This window comes from Erinaceus europaeus, chromosome 17, assembly GCF_950295315.1.
Source record: "Erinaceus europaeus chromosome 17, mEriEur2.1, whole genome shotgun sequence".
Classification (NCBI taxonomy): Eukaryota; Metazoa; Chordata; class Mammalia; order Eulipotyphla; family Erinaceidae; genus Erinaceus; species Erinaceus europaeus.
The window spans coordinates 14,563,267-14,584,732 of NC_080178.1; the positions used below are offsets into that span (position 1 = coordinate 14,563,267).

The 21,466-nt window shown below is 47.3% G+C and overlaps 1 protein-coding gene across 1 annotated transcript in view; it reads left to right on the plus strand.

Annotated features, from left to right (window-relative positions):
- The first annotated feature begins 2,267 nt into the window (after positions 1-2,267).
- The window catches only part of SPI1 (Spi-1 proto-oncogene), a 29,170-nt gene continuing 9,971 nt past the window's right edge, over positions 2,268-21,466 (plus strand). The window contains exons 1-2 of the mRNA XM_060176474.1: positions 2,268-2,517; positions 4,435-4,531. Coding sequence (XP_060032457.1) covers positions 2,491-2,517; positions 4,435-4,531 — 124 coding nt within the window. The 5' untranslated portion in view covers positions 2,268-2,490. The remainder of the gene's footprint in view (positions 2,518-4,434; positions 4,532-21,466) is intronic.

The window sequence follows — 21,466 nt, forward strand, 5'->3', positions numbered from 1 at the left end:
AGTCTTCAAAAAAAATGCAGTGATCTAATGAACTGGTTGATAAATAAGCATATGAGCAAAGCAAACAAAGGTAGCAATGAATGAAAAAACAAATGACTGAAGGAAGACAGGAGACTCATCCCCACACACTCAGCTGGGACCCAGCCCTCTTGATGGGGAAGTGGGGAGCTAGGATGGAGTTGATGCAAGCCAACTGGCCTCTCCTCTCTTTTGTGGGAGCCTTGGACAATTTCCCAAGGAGTTCTGAGCCTTCGTAACCTACTCCCCACAGGAAGTTCTAAGAGCAGGTGTACAAAGCCAGGGGAGCCGGAAGTGAGACAGATCTGAGGGTGAGATCAGACCTGTGAATCCCTGGCCTTTGCTGCTAGAGAAGAGCATATGGGGGCCTAGGGCTCTGCTGACTAGGAGGAGGCAGGCTCCTTTCACTGAGAAAGGGATAGGGAGCCAAGGGATAGACTATTCAGCAGGAAGAGCCAGAATGCTCACGAGGAGACCAAGGAATCCAAAAATGGCTCTCTAGATCCATTTTTCCACTGCCCAGACTAGATCTGGAACTTTGTGAAGACAGAGATCTCTCGCATTTTTTTCCCCCACTATAGAGTCTATACCTGATAACGGCAGGTACCATAGATAGAGAGATGTGCACACATGGTTGGATGGATGGATGAATAGATGGATGGGTGAGAGCTGTGTGAACAGATAGTGGGTAAACAGACTGACAGGTGGATATATAGTGATAGTAGATAATCAGGTAGAAATATCAACTCTGGTGGGGGTAGGTAGCATAATGGTTATGCAAAGAGACGCTCATGCCTGAGGATCCAAAGTCCCAGGCTCAATCCCCTGCACCACCATAAACCAGAGCTGAGCAGTACTCTGGAAAAAAAAATCTGCTGTTAGACTAACAATGGATGGGCTGACATATGGACATATAAGGGGCTAGGCAGACAAGTAGGTAAACAGATGGGCAAATGGATGATGGACTAACAGATAGATAGGTGAATGAATAGACAGTTGGATAAACATTTAATTGGAGCTGGCTGATGGCACACCTGGCTGAGCACACATTTTACAATGCGCAAGGACCCAGGTTCAAGCCCCCAGTACCTACCTGCAGGAGGAAAGCTTCAGTAGTGATGAAGCAGGACTACAGGTGTCTTTCTGTATTTCTATCTCCCCTTACCCTCTTGATTTCTGGCTGTCTTTATCCAATAAATAAAGATAATATAATTTTTTTTGATTGCGTAGATGTATTGATAAATAGATGGATGGGAGGCCTGGGAGAGAGCTCAGTCAGTAAGGACACACTCTACCATGCTTGAAGCCCTGGGTTTGAACCCCAAGACCACATGGCAGCCCTGGGGGGAGTGGCATGAAGGGTGTGGAGCAGTGCTGTGGTCTCTCTCATTTTCTCCCTCTCTGCCTGTTTCTAAATTGAAAAGAATGACAAAAATCGGCCTGGGGTTGTTGGGCTTAAGCATGGCAAAAGGGAACAAAACAAAGGATGGGCAAGTAGACAAATGGATGGGCAGACAAGAAAACTGTGTCGACCAGGAAGATGAGCTGATAGTTAGGTGTTGACAAAGGGCAGAGAAAATGAGAAATCAGGGCAGGGGATCCGTAAAGAGCTGTGGTATTCAGGAGCTGGGAGGGCAAGGGGCAAAGCCCAGGGGGTTCCCTGGAGGACAGGGAGCCCAGGGTTCAAGAGCCTGGGAAGGAAGGATGATGAAGAGGTATCTGCTGAGGACCCCGCTCCAAGCTGGGGAGCTCCTGGCAGCCTGCTGGACCAAGTGTCTGTCCACCAGGTTTGGGCCCTGTTACTGCATGGGGGTATCAAGGCACTGGAGAAATCTGGTGTTATCGGGTCCCCAGAGAGTGGAAACTCCAAGAGGTCATTCCAATAGCTCTGATCCCAGGTTGACCGTGTGTGTGTGTGTGTGTGTGTGTGTGTGTGTGTGTGTGTGTGTGTGTAGGGGGTGTCTTTAGAGAAGCCATTATTTTGGGGGTGAGGGTTTAGAGCAATTCAGCAGGGCTTGGGACAGCAAAGGCCTCCCTCTCTTCTACTCTTCCTTCTCACAGGGCCCCTCAAGGCCGCCCCTCACAGCCCCAGCTTCCTCTGGGCAGGGGGCCTGGCCCCCGAGGCCTCTCAGGCCAGCCCCTGGAGCACCACCTGCCTCAGAGAGGCCAGAGACTTCCTGTAGCGCAAGAGATTTATGCAAACGGGCTGGGGCGGTGATGTCACCCCAAGGGGACTATCTCCCAGCAGCAGGCCCTTCGATAAAATCAGGAACTTGCGCTGGCCCTGCAATGTCAAGGGAGGGGGCTCACCCAGGGCTCCCACAGCTCAGGGGGCAGGCCTGAGCCCTGCGCCCGCCCTGAATCCATCCGGCCCCCGACGGGGCACCCCATCCCAAGGGGCTCCGCACTGGCCCCCACGGAGGTAGGGGACCCGACCGACTGGCACCTCGGCTGGATGTTACAGGCGTAAAAATGGAAGGGTTTCCCCTCGTCCCCCCTGTGAGTACTGGGGCTCCCCCCCCCCCCCCAGGGCCCTGCGACAGCCTCTGCTGCCCTCGGGGCTCGCTCGCTATCAGTGGGAAGTCGTGTCTCCTCCCTGGAGCTTTTGACTGCCTGAGACCCAGCCAGGGGTCACCAGTCTCCCTAGAGCACTGTTGTACTAGCCGACCTGTCTGGGGCTGCGATTGGCGGGGTCTGAGGGGGCAATTTATAGCGAGGACTCTAGTGGCAGGCCAGAGCTCCAGGCCAGGGCATTGGGTGAAGAGGGTGCAGGCGGTCCAAGAGAGGAGGTGGTAGAGAAGGAGATGGGGAGACTGGCACAGCCAGGAAGCCAGGAGGGCCCAGCCTTTGGCCTGAGCGTTTCTGGAACCTGAGGTTCTTTCTGTGCCTAGCCTGGGCCTGGCAGTGAGGATCCGGCCGCTGTGCAGGCACTGGGCCTTGGGCCTTGGGGTGCCTGAGAAGCTGAGCCAGGGACTCAGAACTTGCGGCAAGAGCCACCAGGACTGGAGTTGAGGTTGGGGGGCTGGGCCAGGGCTGGGGACTGGGGAAAAGATGGCAGGGGACATCCTTGGGTAGGACCTGCTTGGTGGGGCTGAGGCTGGGACAGGAGGTGACAGAGTCCCAGGGGACCCCAGGCCAGGCAGATCCCGAGGCGCCTGCGCTGGGTGACAGTTGCTGCCTTTAGCAGGTGTGGGGATAGGGGCCCCTGAGAGGACCCTGTCCCTTTGCTACTGTGTCCCCACTAGAGTTGTGGGGAGCCCCGGAGAGTCGGGAAGGGCTTGGCAGGGCCTGCCCAACTTGACTCAGCCCAGGCAGCTTCTTCCTCCTGCCCCCCACCCCACCCCCTCGCCCCATCCCAGCAGGGCCCTGGAGCACCCCAGATTGGAATCTTGCTCCCCGCAGTCTGAGAACCCATTGCAGAGCTCCTGACCTCCTCACTAGGCCAGTCAGCCAGTAAGACAGCCAGACAGCCAGACAGATCCCTGGTCCTAGTTCTCCTGTCCCTCCTGGGGACAAAAAGGGTTGTGGGGGTGACCTCGGGAAAGCTGCAGACCTCGGGGTTCCCCCACACTGTCTCTGACCTTGACCTCTCAGTGCCTGAACTCCAGAGGGAAGGAAGTGGACCAAGGCACCCCTGGATCCCCCTCCTCAGCCCAGCTGCTCTGCCACTCGAGGCAGGGTACCCCCTCCCCCATCCCACTTTCAGGCAGCCCAGGCCCCTAACCCAGCCCAGAGGGCCAGAGAAACTGTTGTGCAATCCTTAGGCACACACTGCGGGGGTGGGGAGAAGCCTGGTGACTGTTGGGAAGGTTGGGGGTGTGCATGTCCTTGTGCCAGAGGGAGGAGGGAGGAGGGTGGGGAGAAGGGAGGAGGAAAGGGGGGGAGGAGAGGAGAAGAGAGGGAGGGAGAGTCAGGAGAGAGGAGGGGGAGGAGGAGATCAGGGCTCTGTCTCATGGCCCCCAAAGCCTTCCTGAGCGAACCCTATTCAAGCCATGGGTGTGGATGACTGTGGGTGGGTGGCTGTGTGGCCCTGTGTGGCCTAGGGTGGGGGCAGGAGGACTGCTGTGAGGATGAGTGTGCAAATGGGATACGTATGACGGGAAGGATGTGGGCACGAGTGTGTCACTGCACTTGCAGGCAGGCCTATGGCTGAGTGTGTCGGGGCGAGTGTGTCACACTGTGGGTGTGATCACAGTGAGTGTGAGTATGAGTGCCTGGGGTTGAGCATGAGCGGAGGGCAGCCCGTAAGCCCCCAGGGTCCCTGGCTCCGCTGGTTCCAAGCAGAGTGAGGCCTGCTGGTCTGAGGTGGCCACTGGGTTGGAGAGAGTGGCAGGGGCCCAACAGACAGGGGATGGGGCTACACACCTGGCTGGGACACCCCACAGTCCACAAGCTGACACCCTCCTCTCTCAACAGACGTCGGAAGACCTGGTCCCCTACGACACAGATCTGTACCAGCGCCAGACACATGAGTATTACAACTATCTCAGCAGTGATGGAGAGAGTCACAGTGGTGAGTGAAGGCTGCCCAGCCCCAGACAGAAAGACGGGCTGCTCAGGGCTCTTCCAGCACCCAGTGCCACATCAAGCTGGATCTCGGGGGACACAAGTTCACATTTCTGCTCCCCGGCTCCACACCACAGTTTAGCAAGCAACACTGGTGCACCAAGACATGGCATTTGCTTCAATATGTCAATCCCTGTGGCCTCTTTACAAATGTGGACGGGTGGGTGGGGAGTTAGCACCTAGGGGGCTACATGATTTGTAAAGGTGACACTGCTGGTCATGGACCCCAGTCTTTCTGCTCCGGGACCAGGCTTTCTTCCTCCCTCTCTTTTGTTACTCCTTTTACTCTCAACTCCTCACTAGGGCACCCCACCTCCTGCTGTCTGTGACCACCGGAATGTCCCCACTGGCTTCTGGGGCCACTTATTTATGGGGGTTCTATGGGGTGTTTAGCAGCAATCCTGATTCCTCCCAACTCCGTGCTAGAAGCACAAATTACAATACATTTTGTTAACTTAAAAAAAAAAAAGAAATCAATAGGATAGAGGGAAATTGAGAAGGAAGAGGAGGTAGAAAAGGAGAGACAGGGAGTCGGGCTGTAGCGCAGCGGGTTAAGCACAGGTGGCGCAAAGCGCAAGGACCGGCATAAAGATCCCGGTTCAAACCCCGGCTCCCCACCTGTGGGGGGGGGTCACTTCACAGGCAGTGAAGCAGGTCTGCAGGTGTCTATCTTTCTCTCCCCCTCTGTCTTCCCCTCCTCTCTCCATTTCTCTCTGTCCTATCCAACAATAACAACATCAGTAACAACAATAATAATAACTGTGGGGAGAATACAGGTCCAAGAAGGATGACAGAGGACCTAGTGGGGGTTGTATTGTTATATACATGTACAGACTATTGTATTTACTGTTGAATGTAAAACATTAATTCCCCAATAAAGAAATTAAAAAACAATAATAATAACCACAACAACAATAAAAAACAAGGGCAATAAAAAAGGGGAAAAAATAGCTTCCAGGAGCACTGGATTTGTGGTACAGGCACCGAACCCCAGCAATAACCCTGGAGGCAATAAATAAATAAATAAATAAATAAATAAATAGGCAGAGAAAGGGTTGGAGTAGACAGCATAATGGTTATGGCAAGGAGACTCTCATGCCTGAGGCTCCAAAGTCCCAGGTTCAATCCCTGCACCACTATAAGCCAGAGATGAGCAGTGCTCTGGTAAAAAAAAAAAAGAGAGAGAGACTTGCAACACTGCTTTACTGCTCATGAAGCTTCTCTGCAGGTGGGTACCTGAGGTTTGAACTCAGGTCCTTGCACATGACAATGTGAGCACTCAAACAGGAGCTCCACTGCCCATCTCTCTACTCTTCCCACAGGCCTCCTACTTGAGAACTGCTGGGCTAAGGGAAATGCACTGGGAGCCCTTCTTCGCACTAAGGGCTGAATCCCCCAGTTTGCTGGGGGTGGGGTGAAGATGGGACCTGGCTCTTATTGCCCACTGAGGCCTAGTCCAGGGCCTGGAGCACATCAGAGTGAAAAGCATGAGGCTTCTGGGCCTGGGCCTTGGGGGGACTGACAAAGCACCCCCCCCCCCAGTGGATCTTACGTAGTACACAAAAGAGAGGTGGCCGAGATAATGGGTACTCTCCGGGGCAGACCAGACTCAGATGGTGTCTGAGGGAGGGTCCCCAGCTGGAGGCCACCCCTAGGGGCCAGTTCCCACCTGGAGCTCTGTTTTGGTGCCTGTCCAGCTGTCCGTGGCAGGCTCAAGGTGGTGGTCACACCCAGAGCAGCCCCATGTCCTTGTCCACACTCTGGCTGGATGCCTAACTTTGCGGACAGCCTCGCCTGTAATGCACACTGTAGTGCACTCGATTCTTTCTGGAAGCCAGATGTAGGGAGCAGATGTGGGATGAACCTCAAGGTCACATCTGGTCAATATGGGCTCCCCTTCAAATCCCAGGGCTGGGAAGACTTCAAAACGTCCTGGGTCACCTTTCTGAGCTGATTTGTAATTCCACCAGAAGTTCATCCTTTTTGTGGGAAGGTCAGACAATCCGAGAGAAATGGCTCTTCATCCAGCTCAAACGCCAGCTACGTCAAGGGCATCTGTCTGGGTCCCAGAGACCAGCGCACAATCCGGACCCTTCACCCAAGCCCCACAGGACCCTCCTCTGGGAGTGAGGACCGGCGCCCCCTGGTGGCTCCAGGCAGCATGGCGCCACGCTGCCTGTAACCCCTTCCTCCATTAGGGATCCATTCTACTTGAGGTTTGGACCTGTTGCTGCCTCAGTTTCTCTCTTGTAATGTGAGAGTGTTGTCTACATATCTAGAAACCAGCTCGACCTGTGGGAGGTGATGATAGAGGGAGAACTATCCAGAAAGCCTGTGCTCTCCTGGCTCAGAGTCCTGACAGATCCTTGATACCCACAATGGGGTTCCAGGGACAACTCCTTGTTGGAGGCCTGTGTGCTCCAGCTGGGTCAGGAGGCCCCAGTTTATTCATTTTTAAAATTTATTTATTTATTTATTTAAGAAAGGAGACATTAACAAAATCATAGGATGAGGGGGGTACAACTCCACACAATTCCTGCCACCCAATCTCCATATCCCATCCCCTCCTCAATTGCTTTCCCATTCTCTATCCCTCTGGGAGCATGAACCCAGGGGTCGTTGGGGGTTGCAGAAGGTAGAAGGTCTGGCTTCTGTAATTGCTTCCCCGCTGAACATGGGCGTTGACTGGTCGGTCCATACTCCCAGTCTGCCTCTCTCTTTCCCTAGTAGGGTGGGTCTCTGGGGAAGCGGAGCTCCAGGATGCATTGGTGGGGTCTTCAGTCCAGGGAAGCCTGGCCGGAATCCTGATGGCTTCTGGAACCTGGTGGCTGAAAAGAGAGTTAACATACAAAGCCAAACAAATTGTTGAAAAGAGTTTATTCATTTTTTTTCTTTTTAACATTTTTATTAGTGATTTAATATTAATTTACAAAATTAGTTTATTCATTCTTTTAAAGTTTTTTATTTGCATTTCCCTGATATTCAGTGACTTTGAGCATTTTTTAAATATTTATTTATTCCCTTTTGTTGCCCTGTTGTCCTTTTTTATTATTATGTAGTTATTATTGTTGTTGTTATTGATGTCATCATTGTTGGATAGGACAGAGAGAAATGGAGAGAGCAAGAGAAGACAGAGAAGGGGAGAGAAAGACAGACACCCGCAGACCTGCTTCACCGCTTGTGAAGCGACCGCCCTGCAGGTGGGGAGCCGGGGGCTCGAACCAGGATTCTTTCTCTGGTCCTTGCGCTTTGCACCACCTACGCTTAACCCACTGCACTACCACCCAAGTCGCTTTTAAAAAAAATTTTATTATCTTTATTTATTGGATAGAGACAGCCAGAAATCGAGAGGGAAGGGAATGATAGAAAGGAAGACAGAGAGACACCTGTAGCACTGCTTTACCACTCACAAAGCTTTCCCCCAGCAAGTGGGGACCAGAGGCTTGAACCTGGGTTCTTGTACATTGTAACGTATGTGCCCAACCAGGTGTGCCACCACTTGGCCTCAGGAGGCCCTAGTTTCTTCAGCTTCAGGTGGTCCAGCTCCTCCTCTGTCCACCCTGACCCTCACTGCCAATCCTGGGCTCTCTACCAAGTGCTCCTTAGGAAGCATTGTCTGGAGATGTCCCCACACCCCCACTCTCTCCTCCAGTTTCCCCACGTCCTCAGCATCTTCAGCTTTATGGGGTGAGGCCAAGTGAGAGGGCGTAGTGTGTGAGCTTGGGGCAAGTGGCTTCACCTCTTGGAGCCCCTGTGTCCTCCAATGGGTCAGAGGGATGTGATGGGTGTGTGTGGGGGGTGACACCGTGGAGTGTGAGGTGCTGAGTGCCAGTCCCCAGTAAGCGTTCAGGACGTGGCAGGGAGACAGCAGCTGGGGTGGGGGAGCTAAGAGCACAGAGTCTCTGTGACAGATAGGCTGTTTCCCACTGACCTGGCTGGTCACCCACTTTACCCACCTGTCCATCTGTCTGTCCAGCCATCCACTCATATATATATATATATATATATATATATATATATATAATGAGAGAGAGGTACAAATATACAGACCAAAGCACTGCTCACTCTGGCTTAAGGTGATGCTGGGATTTGAACCTGGGGCCTCAGGCCCTCAGGCAGCATGAGCATTCTGCTCCCTCTCCAGCCCTTCTACTTACATTCCATTCACCCAGTCATGCACCTGTCTTTCTAGCACTTATCACCCAGTACCAGTACACATACCTGCTTATCTTATCTGTAGATCTCTGTCTGTCCATCCAGAGGTCTCTGATTATAGGCCCTCTATCAGGCAGGTATTGTTCTATTCTAGGTGCTGGTGGCAGTGGGGATGAGTAAAATGAACTAATATTCCAGGGAGAGCGAGAGACCAAAAGGAATCAGGTCCGCAGGAGGAGTAAAATAGCTCACCTGGATAGTGTGTTTTGTGTCCCCACATCACCTGAATAACATCATTCTCTCTGTGCTGAAAATCTAAACAAACTTTAAATCTTTATTTTTGGGGGGTGGGTTGGGGTGGGAAGCCAGAGCCTTGCACATGCATAATTTCATAGTTTCCAGGCTACTTTTCATTCAGATAAAGAGAGAAGGCCAGCAAAATAGCTCACCAGATAGTGCACCTGCTCTGTTATGTACGAGGTCCAGACTTGAGTATGGCCCCATGCTTTGGTGCTGCGATATCTTCTCTATTCTTTTTTTTATCTTTATTAATAAATAGAGACAGACAGAAATTGAGAGGAAGGGGGAGGTACAGAGGGAGAGAAACAGAGAAACACCTGCAGCACTGCTTTGCCCCTCCTTTTTTTGCCTCCAGGGTTATTGCTGGGGCTTCACTGTTCCTGGAGGCCATTTTTCCCATTTTGTTGCCCTTATGTTTGTTTTTTTTTTAACTTTTTTTTTATTGTGGAATTAATATTTTACATTCAACAGTAAGTACAATAGTTTGTACATGCATAACATTCCCCAGTTTCCTATATAACAATACAACCCCCACTAGGTCCTCTGAATCCTTCTTGGACCTGTATTCTCCCCACCCACCCCAGAGTCTTACTTTGGTGCGATACGCCAATTCCATTTCAGGTTCTACTTGTGTTTTCTTTTCTGATCTTGTTTTTCAACTTCTGCCTGAGAGTGAGATCTTCTGTTTCTGACTTATTTCACTCAACATGATTTTTTCAAGGTTGTTGTTGTTTTTATTGTTATTGTTGCCATTGCTATTGTTGTTGTTGGATAGGACAGAGAAATCAAGAGAGGAGAGGAAGACAGAGAGGGGGAGAGGAAGATAGACACCTGGAGACCTGCTTCACTATTTGTGAAGTGACTTCCCTGCAGGTGGGGAACCAGGGGCTCAAACCGGAATCCTCACACCGGTCTTTGCACTTCGCGCCATGTGTGCTTAACCCACTATGCTACCGCTGCCCCCCTGCTTTACCTCTTGCAAAGCTTTCCCCCTGCAGGTGGGGAGTGGGCTATCAAACCCTGCACATTGTAACATGTGCGCTCAATCAAGTGTGCCACCACCTGGCCCCTCTTCTCTATTCTTTTTGTCTATCTATCTCTCTATCATGTATCTATCTGTTATCTCTCTGAAAAAGTCAGCCTGGAGTGGTGAAGTCCCAGCATGAGAGAGAGACAGAGACAGACAGAGAAGACACCAGAGCTTTGGGGATTCCCTTAGTACTGTAACCCTCTCATGTAGTAACAGGGACTCCTACCTGGGCTGAGAGCATGGCAGAACATGTGACCTATCTGTGAGCTCTCTCTCCAGTTCCCAGATGTTTACTTTTCCTATTGCTAAGATAAACAGTAATTTGTAAACATTTTTAAAACTATAATAACGTAGTAAACAACTTCTGTCATTTCAATCTTACCCCCTCACTGAGTTTGTTCTTGCAAATATTTCATTTCTACACAGATAATCCTGATGTTTGCAAATGCACACACATCTAAAAGCCCTGCTCATGCAAAAATGGAATTGTAGCACCATGCTCTGCAGAAATTTGCCTTTTTTTGGTCACTGGGGCTTCACCACTCTGGTCTGACATTTTCAGATAGAAAGAGAAGGAAAGAAACCACAGCTCGGTAGCTTCCTCTTATGCAGTGGGGGCTGAACTCGAACTTGGATCATGCTCATTGCAAAGCAGGTACTTTTCCAGGTGAGCTATCTTGCCAGCCCCAATTTTCTTTTATTTTAAAGATTTATTTACTTGTTACTGAGAGAGAGAAGGAGGGACGAGAACCAGAGGATCACTCTGGTGCATGCCATGCCAAGTATCAAACTCAGGACCTTATGCTTGAGAGTCCAACACTTTGTCTACTGTGCCACCTCTTGGTTCACCTTAATTCTTGCTTTCTCTCTCTCATTATGATTTTTCATCTATTTAGCTCAATCGGATGAAATTTTTAAAATCTGTTTGTTGTTGCTGGGGCTTCACCATTCTTGGCTGACTTTTATTTTTTTAATTAATTAATTATTTTTTTATCTGAGCACTGCTTAGCGCTGGCTTATGTTGCTGCTGGAGATTTTACTTATATTATTGCAGACATTTCTGTGGGACATACATATCATCCCAGAGAGAAGCTGATTTTCCAGTGTTTTCTCTTGTAGTGCTATGGAGAGGAACATTTGTGGTTTTGACATACTTGAAACAACTTTCATTTCTTTATTCACAAACACTTATTGAGTACTTTTTACATGTGAGATGAAGATGAGTCCAGCCTGCTTCTGGAGATCTTAACTACTTACTTGCACTATTAAAAATAAGGGTCTCCATCCTACTAGGGAAAGAGAGAGGCAGACTGGGAGTATGGACCGACCAGTCAACGCCCATGTTCAGCGAGGAAGCAATTACAGAAGCCAGACCTTCTACCTTCTGCAACCCTCAATGACCCTGGGTCCATGCTCCCAGAGGGATAGAGAATGGGAAAGCTATCGGGGGAGGGGGTGGGATATGGAGACTGGGCGGTGGGAATTGTGTGGAGTTGTACCCCTCCTACCCTATGGTTTTGTTAATTAATCCTTTCTTAAATTAAAAAAAAAAATAAGGGTCTGGGTGGGGCCAGGGAGACAGCTCACTGAGAGGGGCACCTGCATTGTCTAGCCTTGATACCAGCAACAAAGGTATTGCAGTAACAGAGGAAGCTATAGCACTGAGGTGTCTCTCCTGTCTCTGTCTCTCTGAATGAAAAAGTTGCCCAGAACAGTGAAATGGTGTATGAATACAGACCCAGCTACACACAGGCACGCGCACACACGCACATGCACACACACACATGCACACACACACACACACACACACAACTATATAGTAGTCTTTTTTTTTTTTAATCACTGGGGCTCATTGCTGGCACTACAAATTCACTGCTCCAGGTGACCTTTTCTTCTTTTCTTTTTCATTTTATTGAAAAAAATTGAAAAAAAATTGAGAGAGGAGGGAGAGATAGAGTGGGGAAGAGAAAGATAGACACCTGAAGATCTGCTTCACCACTTATGAAGTGTCCCCTCTGCAAGTGGGGAATGGGGACTCAAACCTGGATCCTTGCACAGGTCTTTGTGCTTTGTACTACATGCGGTTAACCCAGTGCGCCACCCCCCAGCCCCCACTATAAAGTAGCCTTTATTCAAATTGTGTTGACATATTGACATGCAAGGCTACATGCAGTTAAGGTGTAGAGCACAGAGACTTGACCGTATGTAAACGCTGACAAACGACTACCAAATCAAGTTCAGTTCACCTCCACTTAAGTCATATCGTTCATACAAGTCGTATCGTTCGACATCCCCCTCCCCTTAATGATGATGAGAACTTTTTTTTTGTTTTATTTATTTATTTATTTTTAATTTTTTATTTAAGAAAGGATTAGTGAACAAAAGCATAAGGTAGGAGGGGTACAACTCCACACAATTCCCAACACCCAATCCCCATAACCCACCCCCTCCCCTGATAGCTTTCCCATTCTCTATCCCTCTGGGAGCATGGACCCAGGGTCGTTGAGGGTTGCAGAAGGTAGAAGGTCTGGCTTCTGTAATTGCTTCCCCGCTGAACATGGGCGTTGACTGGTCGGTCCATACCCCCAGTCTGCCTCGATGATGAGAACTTTTAAGATCTGTTCTGTCTCTCTCTCTTTATTTATTTATTTATTTTTGCCTCCAGGGTTATCGCCGAGGCTTGGTGCCTGCACTATGAATCCACTGCTCCTGGAGGCTATTTTTTCCCTTTTGTTGCCCTTGTTGTTTATCTTTGTTGTTATCGCTGTCATTGTTGTTGGATAGGACAGACAGAAATCAAGAGATGATGAGAAGACAGAGAGGAGGAGAGAAAGCGACTTGTGAAGTGACTCCCTGCAGGTGGGGAGCCAGAAGCTCAAACCGGGATCCTTGCGCCTGCACCATGTGTGCTGAACCTGCCGCGCTACCTACCACCCGGCTCCCTTAAGATCTGTTCTCTTGACAACTTTCCTTTCTCTCTTCCTTCCCTCTCTTTCTTTTCCTTTCTTTCTCTCATTCATTATTTATTTATTTTAAATGTTTTTATTATATTTATTATTTATTGGATAGAGACAGCTAGAAATCAAGGGGAAAGGGGGTGATAGGGAGAAAGAGACACCTGCAGCCCTGCTTCACTACAAAGCTTTCCCTCTGCAGGTGGGGACTGGGCGCTTGAACCTGGGTCCTTGTGCACTGTAACATGTGTGATCAATGAAGTGTGCCACCACTCTTTCTTTCTTTCTTTCTTTCTTTCTTTCTTTCTTTCTTTCTTTCTTTCATTATTTATTTTCCCTTTTGTTGTCCTTGTTGTTTTATCGTTGTTGTAGTTGTTATTGATGTCATCGCTGTTGGATAGGACAGAGAGAAATGGAGAGAGGAGGGGAAGACAGAGAGGGGGAGAGAAAGACAGACACCTGCAGACCTGCTTCACCGCTTGTGAAGTGACCCCCCTGCAGGTGGGGAGCCAGGGCTTGAGCCGGGATCCTTGTGCCGGTCCTTGTGCTTTGCGCCACGTGCACTTAACCCGCTGCGCTGTTGCCCGACCCCCCCTTTCTTTCTTTCTTTCTTTCTTTCTTTCTTTCTTTCTTTCTTTCTTTCTTTCTTCTTTCTTTCATTCATATTAATGAGACAGAGGGAGAAAGGACCAGAACATCACTCTGGGCACATCTAGTACTAGATGTTGAACTCTGAACCTCATGCTTGTGAAGCCAATGCTTTATCTACTGTACCACTTTCTTTCTTTTCTTTAAGAAAAGTATTTTATTTATTAATGAGAAAGGAGGAGAAAGAGAAAGAACCAGTCATCACTCTGGTTTATGTGCTGCCAGAGACTGAACTCAGGACCTCATGCTTGAGAGTCCAATGCTTTATCTACTGCACTACCTCCCGGACCACTCTACTGAACCACTTTCTACACCTCTTCCTTACTTATTCGTTTGTTTCTTTGTTTGTTTTATTACCACCAAGGTTATCATTGAGGCTCAGTGCCGGCACCAAGAATCTACTGTTCCTGGTGGCCTTTTTTTAATTTTTAAAAAAATTTTCTTTCTATTTTACTTGATATAACAAAGGGGCTGGTAGAGAGGGGAAGAGAAAGATAGACACCTGAAGGCCTGCTTCACCACTCATGAAGCATCTCCCCTTGCAGATGGGGAGCTGGGGCTCCAACCGGGTCCTTTTGTATGGTGATGTGTACACTCAGCCTCCTGGCCCCTCTTGGCAACTTTCAAATATGCCATAACGCCAGCCCCTACCTCTGACACCCGCAAATCTGCTCTTTGTCCTACGACTCTAGTTTGTTTACTAGTTCAGATATAAGTAAGATCTCTTGATAGTAGCTTTCGTTAAATCAAGATCTGATCTTTCCATCTATATGACCATGTGCTTTTCACCACTGAACTAAACTTTGTTAACTCTCACTCCCACCCTCACACCCACACTCCCATGTTTCTGAGGGGCAGTGTAACTCCTGGGATTGGCATCCCATCTCTCCACTGCTATCTGGGGTAACTGCGGGCAAGTTTGCCCTGTAAGTTCTTCATAATGATACGTATACCACAGGATTGCTACAAAGGTCGAAGGATTCATTGCACATAGACTGTGCAGAACAGTGCCCGGTCAGTAAAGAATGTTCTGGAAGGAATTGCTACTCTTGATGTCTCAGTCTCTTAAGGAAGAGTGGGTGGGAAGTAAAGGCTTTTGTCATTGTTACTTGTTGGCTTCAGCACTCTTCACACTCTTACTTGATGATGAGTAGGTTGGCTGTGACGAAAATTCTAGGTTTGCAAATTATTTATTTTCCTTAGAAACATGTGGACGTGGTCTGGGAGGTGGTGCAGTGGATAAGACTTTGGACTCTCAAGCCTGAGGTCCTGAGTTCAATCCCCAGCAGCACATGTACCAGAGTGATGTCTGGTTCTCTCTCTTCTATCATTTCTCATGAATAAATAAAATCTTTAAAAAAAAGAAAGAAATGTGTGGACATTTCTCTACCTGATTGCTAGAGTTTTCTTATGAATTCTGATGACATCCCATGTCTATTTATTTACTTGACATCCTGGTTATCATGTATCCTGTATGACAAGTACACTGCATCTGGTAACCATGATCTTCCTTCTGCCTTCCTTTCTTCCTTCCTTCATTCCTTCTTCCCTCCCTCCTTCCTTTTTCCCCTTTTTAAAAAAGTTATTTATTTATTTATTTATTTATGAGAAGGATAGGAGGAAAGAGAGAAAGAACCAGACATCACTCTGGTACATGTGTTGCTAGGGATTGAACTCAGGACTTCATGCTTGAGAGTCCAAAGCTTTATTCACTGCATCACCTCCCAGGCCTTTTTCTTCCTTCCTTCCTTTCCTTCCTCCTTATTTTTTAAAAATATTTTAATCTTCATTTTTTTGATAGAGACAGCCAGAAGTTGAGAGGAAGGGGGAGACAGAGAGAGAAGGAGACAGAGAGACACCTGCAGCACTGCTTCACCACTTGTAAAGCTTTCCCCCTGCAGGTGGGGACCAGGGGCTCAAACCCAGGTCCTTGCGCACTGTAACATGTACACTCGACCAGGTGCGCCACCATCCGACCCCCTTCCTCCTTCCCTTCTTTCTTTCTTTCTTTCTTTCTTTCTTTCTTTCTTTCTTTCTTTTTTTCTTCCTCTCTCTCTCTCTCTCTTCCTTCCTTCCTTCCTTCCTTCCTTCCTTCCTTCCTTCCTTTCTTTCTTTCTTTCTTTCTTTCTTTCTTTCTTTCTTTCTTTCTTTCTTTCTGACATAGGGAGGTAGAGAGAAAGGGAAGCCTGTGCAGCACTGCTTCCTCCCTGCAGGTGGGGACCAAGGGCTTAAAGCTGGGTCCTTGCACATGGAAGTATGTGAGCTGAGCCGGTGTGCCACCACCCACCCACCTTTTTTTTTTTTTTTTTTTTTTTTAAGATTTGTTTATTTGCTTAAGGGGAAAGAGAACAGAGGACCACTTGCCAAATGCAGCACTGGGATTGAATTGGGGTGGGCGGGGAGGGGCTGATGCATTCAGGTCCTGCATTGTACCTGCTGAGTCAACGCCTCAGCCATCATATATATATATATATATTTGTTTGTTTTAGCTTAGTTTTTTCTAGTCTTTCTGGAAACTTTCAGTATATTCCCTTAACATCTGATGGTCCCTTTAAAGAAACTCCTTTAGGACCCAGTGGTGGTATACCCTGTTAAGTGCACATAGTACTGTGCACAAGGACCCAGGTTTGAACCCCTACTCCCCACTTGAAGGAGGGAGGACACTTTACTAGTGGTGAAGCAGGTCTACAGGTGTCTGTCTTTCTCTCTCCCTCTCTATCTCCCCCTTTTCTCTCAATTTCTCTCTGTCCTATCGAATAAAATGGAAGAAAAAAAAAAAGGTAAGAATAGCCTCCAGGAAGAGTGGATTTGTAGTGCAGGCACTGAGCCCCAGTAATAACCCTGGAGGCAAAAAAAAAAAGATAGAATAAAAAGAAAGAGGAGGAGGAGCTGCTGCTCCTTTAAACATTTGTGTATCTTTCTTTCTTTCTTTTCTTTTTCCTTTTTTTTTTTTTTTTTTTGCCTCCAGGGTTATCTCTGGGGCTCAGCGCCTGCACTACGAACCCACTACTCCTGGAGGCTTTTTTTCCCCTTTTGTTGCCCTTGTTGTTTGCCATTGTTGTTATTATTGCTGTTATTGTTGGATAGGACAGAGAGAAATTGAGAGAGAAGGGGAAGACAGAGAGGGGGAGAGAAAGATAGACACCTGCAGACCTGCTTCACTACTTGTGAAGTGACCCCTCTGCAGGTGGGGAGCCAGCAGCTTGAACCAGGATTCTTATGCTGGTCCTTGTGCTTTGCACCATGTGAGCTTAACTCACTGTGCCACCAGCCAGCCCCCTAAACATTTTTATTCTGGTGGTCTAGGAGGTGACACAATGGCTAAATCACTGACCTCTCAAGCGTGAGGTCCCAAGTTCAATCACAGGCAGCACAGGTACCAGCGTGATGTCTGGTTCTTTCTCTCTCTCTCTCCTCCTATCTTTCTCATTAATAAATAAATCTTTAAAAAATTAAAAAAATATTTTTTATTATGCTCCCTTGGATAGTGCACTGCTTTGCTGTGTGCCTGGCTCACATTCAAGCCCAGCCCTCACTGCATTGAAGGAAGCTTCAGTGCTGTGGTGTCTGTCTCTAAAATAAAGGAAAGAATAGAAATGGAATAATGTAGGCAAGAGATTAGAACATCTTGGACATTCCGTCTGGTACAACAGACGAAAAGGAAAGGACAGATTCAGGACAGATTCTGAGGAGAGGAAACATGTAACTTGCTACATAGTGTGAAGCACAAGGTCCAGTGTAAGGATCCCAGTTCAAGCACCCGGCTCCCCACCTGCAGGGGAGTCGCTTCACAGGCGGTGAAGCAGGTCTGCAGGTGTCTATCTTTCTCTCCCCCTCTCTGTCTTCCCCTCCTCTCTCCATTTCTCTCTGTCCTATCCAACAACAATGACAAACATAGCAACAATAATGCTATCAACAATAATAATAACAACAGCAATGATAAACAAAAGGGAAAAATAGCCTTCAGGAGCAGTGGATTCATACTGCAGGCACTGAGCCCCTTTTTTGCCTGGAGGCAAAAAAGATGTGTTATTTACTATTATTTTATTTATTTATTTATTTATTTTTATGTACCATTATTTTATCCTAGTTTCTTCAGGGACTGTTATTTTTAAATCATGGAAAAATCATACAACAAAAAGTGTGCTATCTTTACCATTTCTTTTTTTTTCTTTTTTTTAATTGGGGAATTAATGTTTTACATTCAACAGTAAGTACAATAGTTTGTACATTCATAACATTCCCCAGTTTCCCATATAACAATACAACCCCCACTAGGTACTCTGTCATCCTTCTTGGACCTGTATTCTCCCCACCCACTCACCCCAGAGTCTTTTACTTTGGTGTGATAAGCCAATCCCATTTCAGGTTCTACTTCTGTTTTCTTTTTTCTTTTTTTTTTTATAATTTATTTCTTTATTGGGGAATTAATGCTTTACATTCAACAGTAAATACAATAGTTTGTACATGCATAACATTCCCCGGATTCCCATTTAACAATACAACTCCCACTATGTCATTCATCATCTTTCATGGACCTGTATTCTCCCCACCCACCCTCCCACTCCAGAGTCTTTTACTTTGGTGTAATACTCCAATTCCATTTCAGGTTCGACTTGTGTTTTCTTTTCTAATCTTGTTTTTCAACTTCGGCCTGAGAGTGAGATCATCCCATATTCATCCTTCTGTTTCTGACTTATTTCACTCAACATGATTTTTTCAAGGTCCATCCAAGATTGGCTGAAAACAGTGAAGTCACCATTTTTTACAGCTGAGTAGTATTCCATTGTGTATACCACAACTTGCTCAGCCACTCATCTGTTGTTGGACACCTGGGTTGCTTCCAGGTTTTGGCTATTACAAATTGTGCTGCCAAGAACATATGTGTACACATATCTTTGTGGATGGATGTGTTGGGTTCCTTAGGATATATCCCCAGGAGGGGAATTGCAGGGTCATAGGGTAGGTCCATTTCTAGCCTTCTGAGAGTTCTCCAGACTGTTCTCCACAGAGGTTGGACCAATTGACATTCCCACCAGCAGTGCAGGAGGGTTCCTTTGACCCCACACCCTCTCCAGCATTTGCTGCTGTTACCTTTTCTGATGTATGGCATTCTCACAGGAGTGAAGTAGTATCTTATTGTTGTCTTGATTTGCATTTCTCTGACAATCAGAGACTTGGAGCATTTTTTCATGTGTTTCTCGGCCTTTTGGATCTCTTCTGTGGTGAATATTCTGTCCATGTCCTCCCCCCATTTTTGGATGGGGTTATTTGTTGTCTTGTTGTTGAGTTTAGCAAGCTCTTTACATATGTTGGTTATTAAACTCTTGTCTGATGTATGGCATGTAAAGATCTTCTCCCATTCTGTGAGGAGTCTCTTGGTTTGGGTAGTGGTTTCTTTTGCTGTGCAGAAGCTTTTTAATTTGATGTAGTCCCATAGGTTTATACTTGCCTTAGTCTTCTTTGTAATTGGATTCATTTCATTGAAGATGTCTTTAAAATGTAAAGAGTTCTGCCAATATTTTCTTCTAAATATCTGATAGTTTGTGGTCTGACATCCAAGTCCTTGATCCACTTGGAATTTGCTTTTGTATTTGGTGAAATACAGTGGTTCAGTTTCATTCTTCTGCATGTTTCAACCCATTGTTTCCAACACCATTTGTTGAAGAGACTCTGCTTTCCCCATTTAATAGCCTGAGCTCCTTTGTCAAAGATTTGATGTCCATAGGTGTGGGAGCTTACCATTTCTTTAAATTAAAATTTTTTTTATTTATTTTCCCTTTTGTTGCCCTTTTTGTTGTTGTTGTTGTAGTTATTATTGTTATTGTTACTGATGTCACAGATAGGACAGAGAGAATTGAAGAGAGAAAGGGAAGACAGAGAGGGGGAGAGAAAGATAGACACCTGCAGACCTGCTTCACTGCCTGTGAAGCGACCCCCCTGCAGGTGGGGAACCAGGGTCTCGAACCGGGATCCTTATGCCAGTCCTTGAGCTTCATGCCACATGCACTTAATCTGCTGCGCTACCGCCCGACTCCCCATCTTTAACACTTTTAAGGGTGCAGTGCAGTGACATTAAGTGCATTCACACTGTCACCCTCCTCACCGTCACCACTGTCCTTCTCCAGAGCTCTGCTATCCTGCAAAAAACCAAAACTCTGTTCTCATTAAATAGTAATTCTTCCCAGTCTCCTACTCCCCAGCCCTGGCAAGGACTTTCTGTTTCTATTCATTGGACTACCTAAGGGGCCCCACAGGGGTGAACTTTCTCCTATTGTATCTGGCTTATTTCACATAGCTTGATGTCCTCATGGTTCCTTTTAAAAGACTGAATACTATTCCACTGCATGAATGCACCACATTTTGCTTATCCAGTCACCTATGGGTGGACATTTGGGGTGATTCTTTTTTTTTGCCTCTTGTGAATAATGTCACTGTGAACATGAGTGTGAAAATATCTTGAGACACTTTCTCGCCTTCTCTCCACATATATATTTCATTTATTTTAATAAGAAAGAGAGAGGGAGATACAGAGAGAAAGACAGAGGGAGGGCAGGAAGTAGCACACTGGATTAAGCTCACATAGTAGGAAGCAAAAGGACCTGCTCAAGGATCCTGGTTTGAGGTCCCAGTTCAGTTCACAACCAGGTGCACATCTGGTTGAGCACACATGTTACAGTGCACAAGGACCCAGGTTCAAGGCCCCAGTCCCTACCTGCAGGGGGAAAGCTTCATGAGTGGTGAAGCAGGGCTGCAGGTATGTCTCTGTCTCTTTCCCTCTCTATATGCCCCTTCCTCTCATCACTGGCTGTCTCTATTCAATAAATAAAGATAATAATACAATAAAATAAAGTAAGAAAAGAAATTCTAACATAGAATTAGCATATGGCACATCAAATCCACTTCTGGGTATTGAAAGCAAGTATCTAGAGAGTAGGGGAGCCAGTATAAAGATTTTCATGCTGGGGGCTGGGCAGTAGTGCAGCGGGTTAAATGCACATGGCTCGAAGAGCAAGGATCAGCATAAGGATCCCGGTTCAAACCCCCGGCTCCCCACCTGCAGAGGGGTTGCTTCACAAGCGGTGAAGCAGGTCTGCTGGTGTCTTATTTTTCTCTTCCCTTCTCTGTCTTTCCCTCCTCCCTCTATTTCTCTCTGTCCTATCCAGTAACAATGACAAAAATAACAATAATAACAACAACAATGATAAACAACAAGGGCAACAAAAGGGAAAAATAGCCTCTAAGAGTAATGGATTCGTAGTGCAGGCACTGAGCCCCAGCAGTAACCCTGGAGACAAAAAAAGAAAAAAAAAATCATGCCTGAGGCTCCAAAGTCCCAAGTTCAACCCCTTGTACCATCAAAAGTCAGAGTTAGTGCTCTAGTCTCTCTCTCTCCCTCTCCCTCTCTCTCCCTCTCTCTCTGTTTCTTTGTCTCTCTGCCTCCAGGGTTATAACACTACAAATCCACTGCTCCTGGAGGCCACCCCCCCATTTTATTGGATAGGACAGAAAGAAATTGAGAGAGGAGGGAGAGATAGTGAGGGGGAAAAGAGGGGCCAGGTGGTGGCACATCTGATTCTAAGAGGAATGTCATAGGAATCAGGCGGTAGCACAGCAGGTTAAGCGCAGGTGGTGCAAAGCGTAAGGATGGTGTAAGGATTCCAGTTCGAGCCCACGGCTCCCCACCTGCAGGGCAGTCGCTTCACAGGAGGTGAAGCAGGTCTGCAGGTGTCTCTCTTTCTCTCCCCCTCTGTGTCTTTCCCTCCTCTCCTCCATTTCTCTCTGTCCTATCCAA